This window comes from Tamandua tetradactyla, chromosome 23 (assembly GCF_023851605.1).
Source record: "Tamandua tetradactyla isolate mTamTet1 chromosome 23, mTamTet1.pri, whole genome shotgun sequence".
Taxonomy (NCBI): Eukaryota; Metazoa; Chordata; class Mammalia; order Pilosa; family Myrmecophagidae; genus Tamandua; species Tamandua tetradactyla.
In genome coordinates, this window is record NC_135349.1 from 6,294,045 (window position 1) to 6,317,414 (window position 23,370).

At 37.9% G+C, this 23,370-nt stretch overlaps 1 protein-coding gene across 2 annotated transcripts in view; it reads left to right on the forward strand.

Annotated features, from left to right (window-relative positions):
- The window catches only part of LMTK2 (lemur tyrosine kinase 2), a 136,979-nt gene that overhangs the window by 76,836 nt on the left and 36,773 nt on the right, over positions 1-23,370 (forward strand). For both annotated transcript variants that reach the window (XM_077140598.1, XM_077140599.1), the window contains exon 6: positions 3,510-3,597. In XM_077140598.1, the coding sequence (XP_076996713.1) occupies positions 3,510-3,597 (88 nt within the window). The remainder of the gene's footprint in view (positions 1-3,509; positions 3,598-23,370) is intronic.

Consider the following 23,370-nt stretch of genomic DNA (forward strand, 5'->3'; position numbering starts at 1 on the left):
GCTTATTTATGTACTGGAGAAGCAAAGCCTACCCATAGTTATGCTTGAGAGTTACTTCTGGAGGATCTCTTTTGTTGCTCAGATGTGACCCCTCTCTCTCTAAGCCCAACTCTGCAAGTGAAGGAATCTTGGAATTTTAGAAAGGAAAAAGAACAATGAAATAAAACATGGATATATTAAAAAGACTTTCTTCTGTTGAATGTTCTAAATTATGTTTTATGGTTGAAGCAAAAATCATAATGTCTGATATAGTTCTCAGAGGATGAAGAGGAAATATTAAAGACAATTACACCACAAGTGAAGGAGGATAAAGCAACTTACAGGGAGTTAAGGTTTGTACACTTCATTTGTACACTTCACTAAGGTTTGTACACTTGAACTGGCAAAATGTTGACATAAGTAGACTGTGGTAAGTTACGTATGTATACTATACCCAGAGCAGCCATTAAAAAGTTTATACAAAGAAATAGAGAAGGTAGGATTTACAAATGAATATGACTGTGTGAATGAATATATTGATACTTCTTTTGATATCCAGTGTCTTGGAGCAACTAGAAGAAAAAAATGAAAAATTGTGAAACTGTAACCCATACCAAACTTTAAAGTCTGTGTTTAACTCCTTGTTAAAATGTACTTTGAGATTTGTTGCTTTTTTTAAAAAAATTTATTAATTAAAAAAAATTAAGAACAAGCAGAAACATACTGCTTTTTTGTATGTATGTTATTTTTCACAATAAAAAAAGGTTTAAAAAAATTTGTACAAAGAGACCTACTTAAGAACTCTGTAGATAAATCAAATGGAATTCTAAAAATGTTTGCATAACCCACTGGAAGGCAGGAAAATGAGAATGGACAACAGAGGGAACAAATAGACAAAAACAAAATTGCAGATTTGAGCCCTTAACATATCAACAATTGATTAAATGTAAATGGTCTAAATTTACCCGTTAAGACAGATTGGGAGAGTAAATTAAAAAAAATAGAGCCAGTTTCAAGAAATTCACTTCAAATATAATAGTGTAGGTAAAATGAAAAGAATTAAAAAAAGAGCTAATCCCTGTAAGCATTAATCAGAAGACAGCAGAAGTAGCTATATTGACATAAAATAAAGTAGACTTCCAAGTAAAGAAAATGACCTGGGACAAAGAAGGACAGTATATAATGGTGAAAGGGTCAGTTCATCAGAAAGACCTGGTAGTCCTTAATGTGCACTCACGAAACAACAAAGCTTTAAAGTATGTGAAGCACAGTAAACCCAAAGCGAACTTACAAAAACAGTACAAAAAAGAAAACTTTAGACCAATGTCTGTCATGAATGCTAATATAGAAACTCTTGCCCAAATATTAGTAAATAAAATTCAGCAATATATAAAAGAGTTATATACCATGACCAATTGGAGTTTATTCTAGGGGATTCAAGTCTTGTTCAGCATTTGAAAATGAAAATCATTCAATATAATTCACTAATTAATTGGGTAAAGAAGAAATACCATATGATCATATCAGTTGTTACCAAAAAAACAGTTGACAAAGTCCTACACCGATGTATGTTGAAAACTCTTTGAAAACTGGAATCAGAGGGAACGTCTTGAATGTGGTAAAGAACATCTACAAAACTTCTATAGCTTGCATGATACTTAGGAGTGAAAGGCTGACTGTTTACCCCTAATATTGGGAACAAAGTTTGCTCTTATCACTGCTCTTTAACATAGTCCTATAAATTCTAGCCAGTCAATAAGGCAAGAAAAAGAAATAAAAGAAAGGAAAGGAAGAAATAAAAGCATCTTAATTCGTAGATGCCATAATGTTTGGTGTAGAAAATCCCAAGGAATCTACGAAAAATCTCCTAGAATTAATGAGTTCAGCAGAATCTCAGGATGTATGACTCCTATACAGAAGTCAACTATGTTTCTATATACTAACAGTGAGCACATGGAGCCAAATTAAAAATACAATAACATTTACAGTTGCTCAAACAAAAAAGAAAAACTTAGGTGTAAATGTAATAATACATGTTCTAGGACTCATCCTGAAAACTACAAAACACTGATTGAAAAAAAAGGAAGTGAAAGATTTAGATACATGAAGAATACCATAATCATGGATTTGAAGGTTCAATATAAGAGAGATGTCAGTTTTTCCCAAATTCGTGTACAGGTTACCACAAATCACCATCAAAATCCCAGCAAGATTTTTTTTTAATAGATAAGATTATCCTGGTTTATATGGAAAGACAAAGGAATTAGAATAGCCAAAGCAATTATGAAAAATAAGAATAAAGTTGAGGAAATCATTCTTCCATTTCAAGCCTTCTTACAATAGGTACAATAATGAAGATTGTTATAGGTGGAGAGAGAGACATATAGACCAATGGAACAGAATAGAGAACCTACAAATATCTCCACATAAGTATTACCAACTGATTTTTCTTTTTTTGACATGGGCAGGCTCTGGGAATCAAACCTGGGTCTCCAGCATGGCAGGCGAGAATTCTGCCACTGAGCCACCGCCCTGCTTTGTGATTTTCACAAAGATGCCATAGCAATTCAATGGAGGAAGGATGGGCTTTTCAAAAAATGGTGCTGGAGCTGTTGGATATTTGTAGCGAAAAAGATCCTGGATCTAAACCTCACCTTACACACAGATTAACTCAATTTGGATTGCAGATTTTAATTTAAAATATAAAACTGTAAGACTTCTAGATTTTAATGTAAGAGAAAATCTTCAGGACTTAGGGCTTGGTGAAGAGATTGTATACATGACACCAAAAGTATGATCCATAAAAGAAAACAGTTGATAAGTTGAACTTGATCAGAATTTAAAATGTTGCTTTGAGAAGGACCCTGTTAAGAGCATGAAAAGATAAGCTACAGATTGGGAGAAAATGTTTGCAAGCCACGTATTTGACAAAGGCCTTATATAGAGAATTTATAAAACAAGCAAAGAAACAGTAAAAAATAAATAGTCCTATTAGAAAATGGGCAAAGAGCATTAAGAGACATTTCCTGGAAGAGGTTATATGGATTAACAATAAAAAGATGAAAAAAATGTTCACTAGCCATTAGTGAAATTACTTTAGGAACAATAATTTCCTAAGTGAGATGAGTTCACACCCATATACTGTGGAAAAGTATGGAAATGGTATATAAGCTGGATAACCTGAAGGAGTAACCAAGTTATTTAATATCTGGATTGAAATCTTATTTAATTTAATGTATAGCTTGCCTCCTTTTCAAGGCTGCTTGAAAATGTTATGTGTAAATTTAAATTACTCAAGTTAAAGGTTCATATGTTAGGAGTTTTTTTTTTAATTTGTGAAGGTGGTCTTCTAATTGGCTTTGAATGTTTTAATTGAATAACTTTGTTTGCACATGTTAAGTAACAACCTTAATGTGAGCTTTTCATTTTGTCATGTTTAGATTGTTATGAATGTTAAAATTTGGATTGTTGTTGGAACAGTTTTACTTGCATGCTTCCTCATGAACAAAACTGTGACTTATTTTTGCCAGTCTTCTTCAGCATCCGAATATTCTTCAGTGTGTAGGACAGTGCGTGGAAGCAATTCCCTACCTTCTGGTGTTTGAGTTCTGTGACTTGGTAAGTTTTTAGTAGAAATTCAAGTGCAAGTGTTTGAAAAGTTGTACATGAGTTTTTGACAGATAAAAATGCTGATGAGGGACTGCTTTGAATTCTGTCCCACATTTGAAGAACTTTGTGATCTATTAATTCATTAACTTTGGAATGCATATTAGCTGAGATTTTATAGATACTGTTTTACTATATTTCAATCCCTTGCTAAGATATTTGCTTATATTACCTCGTTTAATCATAACATCTCCCCCCCCGAATTAGGTAGTAGTATTTGTCTGTGTTTTATATATGATTAAAATAAAACTCAGTGAGATTCAAAAATGTTGTATCCAAGTATATTTCAGGGCCAGAGCTTGAATCTAGGCTTGCCCTTCCTGAAAACCTGAGTTCTTAAGTACAGCTAGGCATTTTGGAACACTTTTCCCTTTTGAGGGACCAAGAATCTCCTCATTCATATGGTACCTGTGACCTGTCCATTTTTTAAAAACAGTGAATGTAGGTAGCATTTGTATTTTTAAGAATGAAATGATTTATTTTTTAACCTGACATTAACAGCCTTATTTGCTAGCGTGATACTATTTCTTATTTAGATTTATAGTGGTAACTACTGTTTTTTATGCAGTTTTTATGAGTAATGATTTCTGTATGAAAAATTCCTGTTAATATCTTTTCCCCTTTGCAGAATATTCCATCTTGCTGCTGGATCCAAAACTTTAGAAAGGCCATTTTTAGCTTGTAATTGGTATGTTTCAACAGTAGTGTTAAGATGTTAATTGAATTGTTTAGGGTTTGGTTGATTTCTTTGCATTGCTTCAGTTTTCAGAATGTTAAAACTTTGGTGTGCACAGAAAAGATGGGCTGCATAAATAAATCCGTGGTTAATTTAGATAATATTTAAAGCTTTTAGAATGTAAAAGGCAAAGTATTCTGAGAGGCGAATTTAAAAAAAAGTTCCAAAGTGAGCTTTTGAATATCATCCTCATTGCTAGAGGTAGTGAATTCCAAAGAAAAATTGATAAACCTTATATATTAGCTTTCATTGGATTGCCTCATAGTACAGCATACATCTCAGTAGCTCATGGCAATAAAGATTCAGTTCTCATTCATCTTGCATGTTGGCCATGGGCCGCTGCAGGTCTTTTCTAGTCTCCATTCATCTTTTCTCCATGATCAGGTTGACAAGAGCAGCCCCTATTTGGGATGTGTTGTTCTTGTGGCAGAGTTTGGAAAAGAGCAGTGGCCAGATCTCATGAGGGCTCTGTAAGTTTCTGCTTTGGTGTGACATAACTTGAAATCACCTCGTATTCCACTGGCCAGAGTGAGTAAGACACCCTACCCCGATATCAGTGGGGCAGGGAGGCATGACAGGTCACAAGACAGGGACTGCACTTAATCCTCTTACAAGGAAGGCAGAGAGTATTTGAGAACAACAATCCAATGGCACATACTCAGTATATCTAGGTGGGGTTTCTTCTTTATTGCCTAAGTTAGTGATGCTGTGGTTATGTGACACTGAGGGTAATTTGCCATTGGTGTATGCAAAAAAGCTACCTAAGTACCAAAATCCGTATTCTAATACAGCAGTAGTGGGTAAAAGAGCATCATATGACTTGACAGCCTTCATTCAAAGTAATTCATATTTCTTTTGTTATGTTTACAGCTTCTCAATGGAAATCATTTAATAAAGTAGAAATTGATTGGTTCAACAAGTTTTGATATTTTGAGCCCTTACTTCTGTGCCAGATAATGTTTTAGATGCTGTAAATGCAGCAATAAGTAAAACACCATCCTTATCCTCATGAAGTTTACATCCTAGTGAGAAGAAACAAACAGTAAACATTTGTCAGGTGGTGGCAGGTGCTTTAGAGAAAGTGCAGCAATGGTCAGCATCTTTTTGGATGGAGTGATTGGGAAGGGGACTCAAGGTGACATTTGAGCAGAGTTCTGACAGATTCATTGTCTTCATGTCCATTATTTATCATCAAAGAAGTCTCCAAACTTTGGTTATTTTTTTAAATTACTACCCATAATCCCCTATTAATCCAAGTTGATTTTCATACAGCTAAGCTCTTTTGGCAAAGTTTGAAAAAGAGTGCATGTTCTATTTAGATTTTTTTTCTACTTTTGTGCTGATTTTGCAATGGAGTTTCATTTTACCACTAATAGCCAGTGTGACAAAAAGGCTTTTCTATTTTCTGTAGGGACTTTGCAATAAACTTATATTTTGGCACTGATGGGGCTAACTGTATCCTCCTCCATGCTTAGTCATATGACTTATTCATGGATAGCTGTTCTTTCTTTACACTGCTGTTTACATGGAGATGAAGATGTGCTTTGTGGGCACCAGGACCTAACTACCCTGTCTGCAAAAGAAGCAAATGGTGTGGGTGGAATAAAGTTTTCATAAACGATAGCTGAGTGATCTCATGTTTCAGCTCACTAAACATTGTTCCAATAAATTTTGTTTTTGTCCGGAGGAAAACTGATGCCTATACTTATAATTGGTGTTGATACTTAGCCCATAAAATAAATTAGTGGTCCTTCTTTGTTATCTGGAAGTGACTGTGAAAGATTGGGACTATTTCTTCCTTGACTGTAGAACTCGCTTTTGAAGCAGAGTGTGGGCAGATTTTCAGCTACAAATTTAATTTATTTAATGGTTATAGAGAATTATTCCTGAGTTTTTGCTGTCTCTTGAGTCTAAGTGATAATTTTCAAGGAATTAGTTCATTTTATCCAAATTTTCAAATTCATTGACATAATATTACTTATATTATCCTCTTGTCTTTGTAAATATCTATAGCATTTATAGTCATGCTGTTTTTTCATTCCCAATATTACTTACTTTTTCTTGGTCAGTCTTAATCAGCCTTTGGAAGAACCAGTTTTAGCTTTTATTGAATTGAGTTTTATTAATTTCTGCTCTTTATTATTTATCTCCTTTTACTTTAGATTTAATTTGCTATTTTCTAATTTCTTAAAATAGAGGGTTAGATTTTAAAATTTTAGCATGTATTTTTTAGTGATATAGACATTTTAAAGTTATATTTCTAGCTTAATTAAAATATTGTCAGAGAATGTGGTCTGTATGATTTCAGTTTTTGAAATTTGTTGAAATTTGCTTGATAGCCTAATATTTGGGCATTTTCGTTTGTCTGTAGATGCTTGCAAAGGAAAAAGGTGCATTCTGCTGTTGTTGTGTACAGTATCTGTGTGGGTCTGTGTGGGTCTGTGGGTCAGGTTAATGAGGTTGTGCATACTCTGATCTTGGAGGGGGAAGATAAATCGTTTTCTATTAATTATTGAAAGAGGCATGTTAAAATTGCTCACTCTGACTATGGATTTTCCTAATCTCCTTATTATCCTTGTAATTCTGTTTGTTTTTGCTTTATACATTTTGAGATACTGTTGTGTTAGGAGTACAGGTTTACAATTGGTCTACCTTCCCGTGATTTGAACCTTTCGTCATTATGAAGGGGCTCTCTATAAGGCTAATGGCATTACCAGGGTAAGGTCTATTTTACTGTTCTTAATACAGTTACAGCAGCTTTCTCTTGGATAGAATTTGCCTGGTTTCACTTTGTCAATTTTTTTCTTCTCTGGTTTGCATCTTTTGTAAATAGCTTATTGTTAAAATTTTATTAATCTGGCAACCTTGGTCACTTAACTTGGAGCATCTCATCTGTTTACATTTGTTGTAATTACTGAGATATTTGGAAGTATATTTACCTGTTTTGCTTATTTTTGCTGCCTTTTTCAATTTTCCTCTTTTCTAGCCTATTTTTGGATTTTGAATTTTCAGTTTTCCCCATCTACTAGATTTTAGTTTATTCTGTTTATTAATTTGGAGTATGGTTACACTAGAAACATGCATGCATACTTAAAATCTAAAATTAATCTTAACTCTCTGCCAAAGAAGCTAGACATATAGAGCTATTCCTTCATGAGAAGAAAATTGGAATTAAACCTACTTTTCTGTGCCATTTCAGTACAGTTTTCCCATCATGAAGGGTGCTTATTTTTTTTTAATTTGTTCCCCCTATTATTTATTTATTTTTAATCCATATGTTTTACTCTTCTATCGATAAGGTAGATTAAAGAGCATCAGACACAAGGTTTCACAATCACAGAGTCACATTGCAAAAGCTATATCATTATACAATCATCTTCAAGAAACATGGCTACTGGAACACAGCTCTACAGTTTCAGGCAGTTCCCTCCAGGCTCTCCATTACACCTTAACTAAAAAGGTGATATTTGTATTATGTGTAAGAATAACCTCCAGGATAACCTCTCGACTCTGTTTGGAATCTCTCAGTCACTGACACTTTATTTTGTCACATTTTGCTCTTCCCCCTTTTGGTCGAGAAGGTTTTCTCAGTCCCTTGATGCTGAGTTCCGGCTCATTCTAGGAGTTCTGTCCCTAGTTACCAGGAAGGTCTACACCCCTGGAAGTCATGGCCCATGTAGAGAGGGGGAGGGTAGTGAGTTTGCTTGTCATGTTGGCTGAGAGAGAGAGGCCACATCTGAGCAACAAAGGAGGTTCTCTAGGGGTGACTTTTAGGCCTAATTTTAAGTAGGATAGTCTATCCTTTGTGGGAATAAGTTTCATATGAACAAACCCCCAGATTGAGGGCTCCACCTATTGCTTTGTTGTTGTCCCTCCTGCTTGTGAGAATATCAAGAATTCTCCACTTAGGAAAGTTGAATTTTCCCCCTTTCTCGTCATCCCTCCAGGGGAATTTTGCAAATACTTTTTTATTCACTGTTCAAATGACTCTGGGATTTATCGGGGCATCACTCTGGACAAACCTACAAAATCTCATGCCCTACTCAAGGTTCCATGTATTTATGGTGTTCAAATAAGCTGTACAAATACGTTATATTAGGAAATGCATTAGTCAAAATATAAATTTTGTACCAAGTAAACATTTTTTGCTTTAGTCTCACACAAAAGTTAAAGTTTTAAAATATTAATTACCATCTATTTTCACACCCTGCAGTATTGACATTCCTTTGTTCTTCCTCATGCAAAAACTTTTTAAATTTGTACATTTAGTCACTATCATTATATACTCTAGGCAGTCCTAAATTATACCATCTCAGTCTTTATCTATCTTTCCTTCTGATTTCATTTGTGTTCCTAGGCCTCCTCCCTCTATCATTCTCACATTCATCTTCATTTGGTATACTAACATTATTGTGCTACAATCAAGTAGTATTGTGCTATCCATTTCTGAATTTTTATAATCAATCCTGTTGCACAGTCTGTATCCCTTCAGTTCCAATTACCCAATATCTACCCTATTTCTATCTCCTGATGACCTCTGTTCTTAACTGAAATTCTCCAAGTTCATTCATTAATGTTAGTTCATATCAGTGAGACCATACAGTGTTTGTCCTTTTGTTTCTGGCTAATCACACTCAGCATAATGTCCTTAAGGCCCATCCATGTTGTTACATACTTCATAACTTTATTCTGTCTTACAGCTGCATAATATTCCATCATATGAATATACCACAGTTTGTTTAGCCACTCATCTGCTGATGGACATTTTGACTGTTTCCATCTCTTGGCAATTGTAAATAATACTGCTATTAACATTGGTGTGAAGATGACCATTTGTGTCTTTGCCCTCATGTCCTCTGAGTAGATACGTAGCAATGGTATTGCCATATCACATGGCAATTCTATACTTAGCTTCCTGAGGAACCACCAAACTGCCTTCCACAGTGGTTGTACCATTTGACATTCCCACCAACAGTGGATAAGTGTGCCTCTTTCTCCACTTGTCTCTCCAGCACTTGTCGTTTTCTGTTTTATTGATAATGGCCATTCTGGTGGATGTGAGATGATATGGTTTTGATTTGCATTTCCCTGAGCATCTTTTCATGTGCCTTTTGGCCATTTGTATTTTCTCTTCTGAGAAGTGTCTGTTCAAGTCTTTTGCCCATTTTGTAATTGGGTTGGCTGTCTTTTTGTTGTTGAGTTGAACAATCTCTTTATATATTCTGGATACTAGACCTTTATCTGATACATTGTTTCCAAATAGTGTCTCCCATTGTGTAGGCTGTCTTTTTACTTTCTTGACAAAGAGCTTTGATGTACAAAAGTGTTTAATTTTGAGGAGTTCCCATGTAATTTATTTATTTCTTCAGTGCTTGTGCTTTGGGTGAAAGGTCTAGGAAACCGCCTCCTATTATATTATTTATAGGGTATTTCCCTACATTTTCTTCTAAAAGTTTTTATAGTCTTAGATCTAATGTTTGGGTTGGTCTTTGATCTATTTTGAGTTCATTTTTGTGTAGTGTGAGATATGGATTCTCTTTCATTCTTTTGCAAGTGGATATCCAGTTTTCTAGACACCATTTATTGAAGAGACTGTTCTGTCCCAGGTGAGTTGGCTTGACTGCCTTATCAAAGATCATTTGTCCACAGATGAGAGAGTCTACACCTGAACAATCTATTTGATTCTGTTGGTCAGTATATCTGTCTTTATGCCAGTACCATGCTGTTTTGACCATGGGAGCTTTGTAATATACCTTAAAATCAGGTTGCATGAGACCTCCAACTTTTTCTTTCTCAAGATATTTTTAGCTTTTTGGGGCACCCTGTTCTTCCAGATAAAATTTGGTTACTGGTTTTTCTATTTCTGAAAAGTAAGTTTTTGGGATTTCAATTGGTATTGCATTGAATCTGTAAATCAATTTAGGTAGAATTGACGTCTTAACTATATTTAGTCTTCCAATCCATGAGCATGGTATGCGAAGGGTGCTTATTTATTGCACACTTACTGTGGTAGACATACAAAGACAGATCGCAGTCCCTGTCTTCCATGTCTCCTGATGAGAGGAAACAAGCAGGCAGATATGTGAACTGATAATTGCTGTGCAGCCTAATAAATTATTTAATATAGTCTTGGGAACTAAAATGAAGGAGCCCTCAATGCTGTTTCTGATAGTTTTATTGCATATTGTGTATTGTTTTGAATATCTCTATATGATCAGTGGTATAATGTTTATGATCCTAGGTTATGGCAACTGTGAAAATAGCTTCCTTTTAACTTAACTCTATGTGATCAGTATGCTAGGTGATTCCTGTGCTAACACAGCATTTGAGAGAAAAGAAGATACAACACAAAGATGTGTTTTTACATCATAAGACAATCTGCTTGTCAGAATTTCATTTTTCTGAGATGTTTAATGGTGCCTTATTTTGAGTTCCTAATCTCCCAATGTTAGATATAAATAACAATTGAAACATAGTCTTTGTTGTAAACTCACAGAAACACTGCAGTGCTCAGCATCTGCTTGAATAGATGTCACCTCTTTCCAGCCTGCTTGAAGTAACTCATCAAACTCACATATATTTTGGTATTTTCCTGTTACTTTTCACCTTCTATATCTATTCCTGAAAGTTTTCTTTAGATAATTTTGGTTTTAGTTTTTTATTTTTCCTGGAATGGTAAATGACTCTCTTTTGTTCAACTTGATGTTTTCTTCTAAGTTCAGGAGACTGGTTTAGTTTTAGTGCTCTTTTAATTTTTTTTTTTTTAATAAAGCTGCCTATTCTTTTTGGAGAAGCAATTTAACTTTATATATGTTGAAACAAAAAATCTGGCACAGTATACAAATAAGTCCTTTGCCATTACCATAAATGACTATTAACCAGATTCTAGAGTAGTCTTTGAAACTTTGTCATTGTACAGATACATCATTTTTTATGTAAGTATGATAAATACATTATTCCTTATTAACACAAAATACTCTTTTAATTAAAAATTTCCCCCATCAACAGGAAAAACAGCATTAGCATGAGTCAGAGTTATTGGACCTCACCTGTTCTGCTGGGCCTTAGCTAGGAAATATCCCTTCACAGCCTTCAAATCTGCTTAGCTTGTGTGACAATTGTAATCTTTCTTGTCTTTGAAAGAAAATTTCCTGTATACAAAATAGAGCCAGGGAAACTCAATGTCACACCCCTTCCCTACAAAGACTTTGAACATTGGGGTTTGCATCCTTGCACTTACTTAATGATTAGGGCCCCATCACTGAAATTTACGAAGTTCCTCAATTGGTGTTTGAGCAATTCATTGGTCTTCCTGTATATAGACTTCAACTTCCTCATCCTGTATACAAAAAGCCTTGCCTCAGGAGAAGGCAAGGGGAGACGGTGGCAAAGCCTGGAGTGTCCTGGTACTCCATATTCTGCTAAGTGCCTCTCCCTGCCCCCACTAAAAAGCAAAGACAGTGACCAGCTTGGCCGTGGGAAAAGCCCTTTCATAGCTGGTGTGGGTTGATTTTCGTTTGTTTGTTTGGTTTGGTTTGGTTTGGTATTTTGTCTTGAAAGTTTTAAAAAGATTAGCTTCTGAAGAGATGGAACTAAGTTGTGGCTTGTGGCAGGGAGTCCTTCCTTATGCATTGTTCTCACCCTCCACTTCCCACAAATCTCTTAGAAGATACTTGGTTTCATAAGAAAGGTGAAGTGCCCCAGGTCTCTTTATCCTGCTAGGAATGGTGATTCTGCCAGGGCCATGGGCACTCCAAAGGAGTTCCAGACCTACGATCTTACTTTAAAAAAAAAAAAATACTGAAAATAACTGGTTACCCCAAAGGCAATTTGACCATCATCCCCACCAGCACACACATCAGGGCTCCCTCCCTCAGCCCAGTTCCTACAATTAGTTGCGTAGCTATATCCCTCAGCCAGATCCTTGGGGTTGCCACACCAGCCCAGCCGCCACCATTGTTGCCCTCTAGTTTTCTAGCTTTCTCCATTTTGCATCCGCCATGTCAGTATCTTTCTGCTTTGGGATTGATGCAGTTGTTTGTCGTTAGAGCTAACCCAGCATCTGCTCATTAAAAAACAAAAAACAAAACCTTACTATTAAACTATTAGGAGTTACCTCAAGCCCTGCAGAACATCAAGCATTGCATCCTGAGCCAATTCATGCAAGAGGCCAGGATTCCATCCAAGGCACTAAGGGCCCTCCCCTTATGACTAGAGTATGATTTTTATCTGCACAGTTTAATCTTGTAGAGATTAATCAGTTGCTCTACATTTTAGCACTGCCAACCAGAGTTCTCACCCCAGCTTGTTCCTCAAGAGTGAACAGAGCGTCCCAATAGCCAGTGAGCATTCATGACTGCCTTAATTAGCATTCTCCTGCTGTTTAAGTCTGTTTAGGAGTAAACAGGGTCTAGGAGGATACAAGTCAAGTGTCTAGTTTGGTCCTCAGTTATAGGTCCATTTTACTTTGGAATGTAGAGGTTATAGGAGAGAGGTAGCCATTAAAAGTGGTAATTGCCTATTTATTCTCAGTGAATTTGAAGTTTATAGAAACAGTCCCTCCCATTAGCCAGAAGAGTATATCATTGCCTCTAAAGTAACTTCCCACTTAGTTCAGTGGACATGTAAACTGGTAGTGCATATTCAGTGTTGATTTTCAGTGTTAGTAACCATGTTTAATGCCAGAAATACATTGGTAATGTTATGTTAAAATGGTTACTAAAGATTATAGCCTTAATTTTTTTTGATATAAGATATATGATGTTCCCTATCCCAGTGAGCAAGCATGGCCTGCAAAAAATAAGTACTTCCATGGCAGCCTAGAAAGCATGTTCTCAAAGGAACTTGATCTTTTTTCTGATGTGACACATCTATCCCAAACCCACATACTTCCTGTGTCCCAGCCACCTCTTCCGTTTTCATATTTAAACCAGCTTTCCATTCCCAGTGAGTTGCCTGGCAACATTTTCTCCCATGTTAGAGCCAAGTTAGGACTAGAGTTTCTCAGATGGGGAGCTTCCAGTGCCATACAGCCAACATTGCCTTTGCCAAGCCACTGCCAACCACCATCTTCGTCATTGCCAAGGTATGGCAGAGGAATTCCAGAAACCCCTAGGGAACCAAGATATCTGGGCACGCCATCTGGATGGTCATATGGGTGACAGGCACTTGTCCCTGGGGTTCTTACTTTTGCAGACTTTCCAGGGCTTCAGGAAAGAGGTTCAAGACCAGTAACTCCCAGTCTTCCCTGTCATGGTTGTTAGGAATCAAATGGGTTTACTTTTTATTTATTATGGGGGTGGGGGGCAGGGGATCTGAATAAGAGAAAACCAAGGACCTCCTGAGGGTTTGTAGAGTTTTGAGCAGTGTTTTAGCCACAAATAAGGAATCTTGGTCTTTAATCAACAAAGCAGTCTTTAATATATCAGTTTTTCCTAACTCTTTTGCAGGTGACTGAGGGCAAAAGAATAGGTTTCCCCATTGTATTTGAGATAGGAAGTAGGTTCCCAGGATATAGACAATAGTAGTTGACATATTTCCTCAATTGCAACCAGGAAACCCACTCGAGTATTTTTTTGTAGATCAGCTTACAAAGGAAAAAGTGAACATGTCCTCCATATGTTTCTAGCTTGATTTACCAAACTTGATGTTACAAAGAAACCTCAGTTCTGTGGACAGAATTTGTTATTTTTCTTCTTTTACTCCTCACAATTAATTTTCCACTGCCGTGTCCACATTCAAGGTCTCAGAGCAGTGGATTATTATCTGTTGTAATAAGTGGAGCAATACATACCTAGGACAACTCTTCTGACACCCCCCCTTCTTCCATTCAGGTGAAAGACATTTTGAGTGTTCCTCTTCATGAGCTCTAGTCCAAATCCCAGGCCAGCTCTTACACCAAAATCTTTTTTTTAGAAAGTTTATCAATCTGTCAGGAATGTCTCAGGGAAAAATGAGCCATTTCTTTGGGGGAAGTGTATTCCCAGGTGGGGATGTGACTGCGTGTGTGCGCGCACGCTCATCTGTGCTTTCATTTCTACAAAGATTCAGCCCAGGCTCCTCAGAACCATGGGCTCCTGAGTTTCTTGGAAGTAAAAACGACAGATGAGCCTCTCAGATTAGTTCAGTAGCAAGCTGGCTCTCGGAGGGAGCCCCATTTGTCACGCAGAGGAGTAACAGCAGAAAAAATATAGATGAAACCAAAAATATTGTAACTTCCCCCCAATAGAAAATAATGTTGATTCAGCAGTTCCCATTGGATATATTACATACTCTATTATTTTGTCTGTTTCTATAATTGTTGCCCACTGTACTTTTAAAAAGATGTTGGGGTGTTGATTGCAATTTTTAAAAGCTAGGTAATGTATATATCAGCTGTGGAAATCAGTTTAATTGATGCATGGATGTGTTTGATTATTGTTAAATGCCTTTTCGTTGTTTGTTTTTATAAATTTTTTAACACATGTAATGTTTTGGTAAACCCTGGCACTGGTTGCAGAGCTCAGCTGTGAAAATGGAACATATGTATTTTTTAACATGAATGTCAATTTCAAATGTATTTGAAATAGTTCCTCCAGAAGAGAGGTTTGTGCATCATTAGGAAAATCTCGTGCAGAGGAAGTAGCCTTCTTTGGAAAAAATGGAAAATGGGTCCTGATAGGTTATTCCAGAATAGCCCATTTTCTAGGGCACCATGAAAACAAAATGGGATCTTTCAGTATACTACTTCCCCAATTTGGGGAGAAAAGGACTCAGTTTGCACCCTTTTTGTATGTAAAATAAAACGTCTTACCTTTAAAAAAGATAAAAATTTCCCCCAGCATTTTTAGTTCTTGCACTTGGATGTCTATTATCCAAGTAATTATACTAAATATTCAAAGCATATTATCTTATCTAAATTGACTTTCATACTTTGCAGTGAGGATTATGCATACAGCTCTCCAGAACTGACAAATATGACTTCTTGAAATACATATTTTATGTGAACCTCCTAGGTCATATCAAGGAAATGTTTACTCCTGAAGGTTCAACATCTGGAAAAGCCCTTGATGCCATTCAAACTTTGTTGGAGAGTCTAGAGCTAATAGTTATTTTTAATTTTAGTACACCACACAATAGAATATTGCTCAATAATAAAATTTAAGAAACAATCTTGGTAATTATTTTCATGTCTTCTATTATTTAAGGTACTGTTTCAAATGTTATTTGCCCTAGAAGGAGGCTAGTGTGCCCTTTGGACATTGTTAGTCAGTGCTTGGAATGGCCAATTTCATACCAAACCTAAGGCCATTTTACAGACATATGTGAGAGGTCACCTATGTCTCTTAGAGAAGGTCTGTGCTCATTAACAAGACCTAGTAAATTCTAACGGGTGCAGGCTCACCAGCTGCAAGAATTGGGGCCATGGCGGGATCACCTTAGCCCAGTGAGCCCAAGAGGGTGCTCCCAACCATGGACAGCAGGGAAGTCCCCTGGGACATACCACAGCTCCACTTTGACACCGAGGACCTGTTCCTAGTCAGCATGCCCCAGACCCTCCCAGAAATAGGCCACACTGAGCTGAGGGGTGAAATTCAAGGCAAAAGCTGCCCCTGAGTAAGGTCCAAAGGACAACAAGGCAGCAGCCAGAGGCTTAGTTGTAGGCAGTGGCAGCCATGGTAAAAGGATTGACTGTCTTTATATGTTCTTAGTAGGTCAAGAGGTATCGAGTGAAACATTGGTCCTTTCAGGTCTTACCTCACAGAGAGTGTTCATGGTCAGTGACCACATCTTTCAGGAAGAAAGGAGTGAATATTTGTATGCTGACTTAAGTCATTCCTTTTAAGATGGAATTACCAGTCTGTTTCAAAAAAGCACTCAAGGTTGGAAATTTTTTTAAGTAGATGAAAACTCTTGTGAGTGAGTTTGGATGGTGGCGATGTTTCTGAACTGAGTTGAGAGGTGACTGCAGGGCGTCATGGGTAGCTAGGCGCCATCAGACGTACAATGCTTGAACATGAAGATCAAGGCAGTGGGACTGTTTTTTGGATAAGGATCACTCATTCAACAGGAACTTACTGAGCACCTGCTAAGTTCAAAGAACTGTGCTGAATGTACCAGAAAGTATAGAAGGAGATGAGCCCTGATCGCCAGCCATGCCTACCTTTCGATCCTGGTCTTCAAATGTTCATTCTGCCACTTATTTATCACCTTGGAAAATTAACTTCTTTATGCCTCAGTTTTGACGTCTGTAAAATGAGTATGCCACCTCATCATTAGGGCAGTCCTGATCATTAAATAAGATGATGAGTGTAAATTATGGAGCACATAGTAAGTGCTCAGAAAATGATAGAGAAGAAGGTCGGCATCTTTGGAGAAAGATTGATTGTAGGGGTGACCGGTGGGGGGTCAAATCCCTTTGGAGACTAGATTACAAGCTGAGGTGATGGAGAAGAATGTAGTTTGATGGTAAGTCCTCTGCTCTGTTTGGTCTTCCTTAAGAATCAACACTTTTCTCAACCTGACTCCAAAGTAAGAGGATGATAATACTTCTTGAATATAATATACTGATTTTATTTTCCATTTATCTATTTATTACAATGATACAGTGAGTGAATTTCTGAAAACAATTAGTTTTGGCCGCATTAGAATAGGAAGGAAGCCTTCTTCCTTGATGCGTAGCTTATCCCTCTGGGATTCACTATCTTTGTTCTCTTGTGAGGAGTAGGTGACTCCGGTGGACAAAATCAGAGGTAGCCAAGAATCGTGGGATCTTGGAGGTGGAAGGAACATTGGCTACTGCCCATGAAAGGACAGAAGGAAGGGAAGGAGTCTAACCTGTCTGGGCTGAAACTAGTGCTGGGTGGGCAATTGATATTTATTTCATGAGTCTTCTTGATAACCCTGTGCAATAGGTGGCAGTAGTTTGATTTTACAAATTAGAGTACTGAGGCTGAAATTAAGGAACTTGTTGAAGAATCAACTTGGGTTGTCTGACTTCAGGACCATACTTACAGGGAGTCCTTTAATTATTTGGTTAATTGACTTGCCTCAGGTCACATAATTGCCATTCACCAAGTGGGTATGATAACTTTTGGCTTAATTTTATGTATTTGAGTAAGCGTCCTGTACCAGATATCTTGTAGGTGTTGGGGACTCAAGCCTGAATGAATGACATGATCCCTACCCCAAGGAGCTTGTGTGAAAGAGAGAACATGTAGTGACATTCGGGTAGAGTAGTCCAGGGATGGTTCTAACACAGAACCACAGAGGCTTTTCCATGGGAGGGGATGCTTGTGCTGAATTAGAAAGTCTGGGATCAGGCTGAAAAGTGAGGGTTGTGGGTGACTGGGTACAGAAGGTATGGCCCTGGGCCTTTGGCCCAGTTCTGGTACCCAGCCAGTGGCCTGGCTGCTCTGACTGGTGCCTCTCCCCCTGCAGGTACCACAGCCCTGACTCTGCTGATGGGTTGTTCCAATTGCTCGTGGCCGTATCCTTTCTGCCCTCTCTGGCCTGCCTCATTCCACACAGTGTCCTGAGACTGGTGGCTTCAGAAGCCCTGCTCCTGTGTGCATTCTGGGCCCCATTCCTCCCCCCACCTCCCACTGTGTTCTCTCTCCTGTTACTGCAGTTACGTGGCATCGTTGCTCATGGCACCACAATGCAAATCTGCAAGTGGAACACAGGGTTAATCTGCCAGGAGAGATAGGGTTCTTGGCACGTTGTTCTCGGGGCTGGCAGAGGGTAGGAGGTGTGTGGCTGTGAAAGGTGCAAGAGTGTGCTGAACTGAGTTCCTAATTGTTGTCTGAGTTCCTAATTGTTGTCTATAACTGTGGTCTTGAAGGGTAGCTGCCAACCACACTTGACTCTGAGTACTCAAAATACGGCTAGTCCGAATTAATGTACTGTAAAGTATAAAAGGCCTGTCATTCTTTGAACAAAGTACAAGAAAGGAATGTAAAATATTGATTACACATTGGATAACGTTTTGGATATATTGAGTTAAATAAAGTGCTTATTATAAAGTTATGTTTACCTGTTTCTTTTGATGTCTGTGTTTTTGATATGGCTACTGGAAATTTAAAATTATATGTGTGACCTATATTATATTCCTATTGGGTAGCACTGGTCTATAAAATGAATGCAGTTTAAACAGTTTTGGAATAATCCAGATTTCCTGTCTTTGAAGTAAAATCTATTATTTTCACCAGTTAAAAGATAAAACTTTCAAACTGAATTATTTGACTTTACCTCCTTAAAAGAGTAGAATATTATTTTTCCAAAGTAGTTGTCTTTGGATAGGTTTAATATGCAGAGTAATGACACAGCAAAGTAAATGTAAAGCCCAATAAAATTTTGCAGTTGCAAATTTACTCTAAGGTACACTATTCTTAGGTTGTTAAATTGAAATTATATGATGGAGCTGCTTTGGAAAAAATGGTTGGCCGAGCTTTAATTTGGGGGTCATCATTTAGAACTTCCCAAAGAGTTGTCTCTTTTTTTTTTCTTCCACTCATTAAGCAAATGTTTGTTGAACACATGCTGTGTGTCTTAGGACACAGTAGAACTAGTCATAGTCCCAACCCCGGGTGGTTTATGTTCTAGTGGGAGCGAAAGGCAAGTAAACAATATATGTCAGGTAGGAATCAGAGGGGGGTTTTAAGCAGTGGAGTATCAGGTTTGATTTATGTTTTTAGTTGCTGTTATAATCACTCTGGGATTTGTCGGGGTATCACTCTGGGCAAACCTACAAAATCTCATGCCCTATTCAAGGTTCCATGTACTTATGGTGTTCAATTAAACTGTCTATATAAGTTATATTAGGAAATGCACAAGTCAAAATATAAATTTTGTACCAAATAAATGTTTTTTGCTTTAGTCTCACATACAAGTTAGAGTTTTTTGGGTTTTTATTTGACGGGGGTGGGGGGCAGCAGTACATGGTCCAGGAATCGAACCCAGGTCCCCCGCATGGAACGCAGGCGTTCTTGTACATTTAGTCACTACCATTGTACACTCTAGGCATTCCTAGATTATACCGTCTCAGTCTTTATTGTCTATCTTTCCATCCGATTTCATTTGTGCCCCCAGGCTTCCTCCCTCTATCATTCTCACACTCAGCTTCATTCAGTGTACTAACATTATTGTGCTACAATAATTAGGTAATATTGTGCTATCCATTTCTGAATTTTTACAATCAGTCCTGTTGCACAATCTGTATCCCTCCAGCTCCATTTACCCAGTATCTACCCTATTTCTATTTCCTGATGACCTCTGCTCTTAAGTGAAATTCTCCAAGTTCATTCATTAATGTTAGTTCTTATCAGTGAGACCATACAGTATTTATCCTTTTGTTTCTGGCTAATTTCACTCAGCATAATGTCCTCAAGGTTCTTCCATGTTGTTACATACTTCATGACTTTATTCTGTCTTACAACTGCATAATATTCCATCGTATGTATATACCACAGCTTGTTTAGCCACTCATCTGGTGATGGACATTTTGTCTGTTTCCATCTCTTGACAATTGTAAATAATGCTGCTGTAAACATTGATGTGCAAATGTCCGTTTGTGTCTTTGCCCCCATGTCCTCTGAGTAGACACCTAGCAATGGTATTGCCGGATCACTTGGCAATTCTATACTTAGCTTCCTGAGGAACCACCAAACTGCCTTCCACAGCGATTGTACCATTTGGCATTTCCACCAGCAGTGGATCAGTGCGCCTTTTTCTCCACATCCTCTCCAGCACTTGTTTTCTAATTTATTGATAATGGCTGTTCTGGTGGGTGTGAGGTGATATCTCATTGTGGTTTTGATTTGCATTTCCCTAATAGCCAGGGAAGTTGAGGATCTTTTCATGGTGCCTTTAGCCATTTGTATTTCCTCTTCTGAGAAATGTCTATTCAAGTCTTTTGCCCATTTTATAATTGGATTATCTGTCTTTTTGTTGTTGAGTCAGTCTCATTATTGAGCGGTGGTGAGATAAAGTGAACACAGTCAGAGGAGAACTTCTGAGAGCTCAGAAGCAGCCTCTGGCCGGAAGGGAACATGTGATTGGGACAGGGCATCTGGCAGCTTCAGCTGTGGTGCTCGCGTTTTCTTTCACCAGCTGGGGGGGGGTCTGTGGCTGCTTTTTCATCTTTACTCTTTCTTTCATTCATTCTTTCTTTAATCCATTCATTTAAATATGTGTTTAAAAACGATAATTTTTTTTAAAGCCTGTGAAACATATAAATGCCTGTATACTTTTTCCGTCTTTTTTTTAGTTTTGCATTGTATAAAAATTAATCATATACACCCAGTGTCATGCAAGAAAATGAGTAAAGCTCTCTTGGCGATTTATGTTAGGATGGAGGGAGATACTTGTAGACCATTTAAAGGTCCTTGAATGAGTCCTTTCCAGGAAGTAATTCCAAGGTGCTTATTCTTAGGATAGCGCTTTGCTGCCATCTAGTGTCCCAAATGTTTGTTTTGGGGGGTTTATTTATTTATTTATTTATTTTTTTCGGCAGGGGGGTGAGTGGGAATCTGAGTCATTCTTAAAACTTGGATAAAAGGAGCTTTAGTTCAGAACGCGTTGCTGTTCGTGGTGGCTTTCTTCTAATCTGAAAGTAGTATCCTTGATCTGCTAAACATCAAGACCTAAACAAAATAAAAACAGATATCTAAATACGTGTTTGCCTTTTTGGAATAAAATGAGTTGGTTTTTAATAATTCCTTAATATAAAGATTTTTACTGAAATTAAAGACTTTATGCTAATTTTTCTTTGGAAATATTCATCACCGTTGTCCTAGAAACTTGTGGAGTCACTAAAGCCGTTAATTGTTGTAAACTATGGTACCAGGAGACCTCTGAGGCACTTTCTAGAGCATAGAACTAACTCTAGATCCTACACAATCCATCAAAAGTTATCCGTGAGAAATAGTAATCAGTCTCCTCAGTAATCTTTGATCTTGATTCCTCATACCCAAGTTAGGAATATTTTTGCCTAGATTGTGCTAATCTTGTCTTCCCCAACAGAGGGAGGCCTTTGACTTTTTGCCAAGCTGGAAAAATCAAATGAGCTCTAACTTTCTTAATGAAAGCCCACTTGTTTCTTTTTTCTTTTTCTTTCTTTTTTTTTACATGGGCAGGCACTGGGAATCGAACCTGGCTCTCCAGCGTGGCCGGCGAGAGCTCTGCCACTGTGCCATGGTGGACTGCCGCCCACTTCTTTTTATTATACTTTATCTTCTGGTTAGATTTGGGGAGTGGGGTGTTGGGGAAAGAAGGTATTTTAAGAACAGTGAGTGGTAATGAGAATATACATTAGATAACATTGAGAAATAGCCACACCTGCTTGGCCATTCTCCTGCCTTCACAGGGAAAGTCACAAAGAGTGCTCACAGTTTGCCAATAACTACTGTTTGTTTTGAAAACTGGTCAGTACAGGACAGCCTAGTCATACTTGTGTGAGAGTAAGTTTTTCCTCAGATGGATAGTGCATTTGAGGGGTTAGACAAATGAATTTGATTTGCTGTTTCATTGGTGATGTAAATATACATTGCCAGTGTGTTTATTTTCATATTTAGTTTACACGTGGGCTGCCTTATGAAAATCCCATTCCCCTTTAGGCCTGAAGTTTTTTGCTAGAATTTTTCTGGGTTGATTTAATTGTCATCTAGAGCATTCTTTATTCCTGTAACTCCCATACAGGGTACAGCCTAGCCTGGATGCAGGGTGGGGAGGTGAGGAGATGCATACATGTTTTCAGTTTTTTGCTTTGTTAGTATCTTGGTCAGGGAGGGGCTTATTTTTAATTTAAAAAAAGTAATAAAGATTTCTGTTTCTCCCCTGGAGTAGTATATAGTTCTGGTGGTGACAAAAGCAGATGGCAACATGTTTGGAAATTAGTGAGAAGCAAGAAGGGTGCTGTAGGCTCAGTCCCTGCAGGCACTGAGGGGAAGTCACTGATCCTCTCCTGTCAGAGAGCTGCGACGTTGCTCTTAGCAGGATTCACACATTTATATGATTCACCTTTAAGTTATTTTTTATCCATTCTTTATAAAACAAACTGACTTAAGTTTCCATATTAATTTAATTCACTTGATAATTAGGATTTTCTTGATAAGTTGGTAAACTGGAAAATAGAAGTGCGGCTCTACCCTCTATTAGCTCTGTGGCATGGGAACACGTCTCAACCTCCTCAAGTCTCAGTTCAGATCTGCACGCCATCTCAAATGGTGAGAATTGTTTAAGCTAGCATGTGTAAGATGCCTTGCGCAGCGGCAGCGGTAGCTGTCATCCTTCATGGTGAGGACCACGGACTGGATGCTCATGTCGAGTCTTGGGAGTGAACCTGCAGGTTCCATTAGAATGTGTGGTCCTAAATTAGAGGCTGAAATAAAAATCAGGTATCATAGAGAAGTCAGCACTTCCGTTTATGAGTATTGGATGTCTAATGTGAATTTGCTCATTTTCCTGCTCATGTTGTTGTCTAGTGAATAGGCTTTTTAACTTGTTGAATTTTTCTGGAGTGGCTGGAATGTGATTTCTCACAGTGGTTTCTGGGCAAATGCAGGCCTGCGGCAGCTCACAGGGACCTGAGGCAGTTGTTACCAGCCCGGGGCTCACTGTTTCTCCCCTCTCCCTTCTCCTTTCCTACCCGTTTTTCTTTCATTCTCTCTCCTCTCCACTGCTGGTCAGTGCTGTGGTGGTCCCAGCGTGCCCTTCAGGGGTGGCGGTTGCTCACTAGGTTTCCCCCAGCCTGCTGAGAAGGCGGGGCCACGGCACTGTGGCTCTCACTCTGCATGCCTTCTCCTTGTCACCTGCGAATCTCTGCACGCCTGTATTAGTTACGCTGTGCAGTATTGCAAAACTGTCTTTTTTTTTTAACTATGTAGTTTTGCTTATTTACATAGCAAAGATAAAATAACATTTAATCTAGATAGAATGGCCTTGAAAAGATGTATTTTATATTTTTGAAATATTTAGCTGGAATTATTTTTTGTAACTTGAAACTTGGTTGG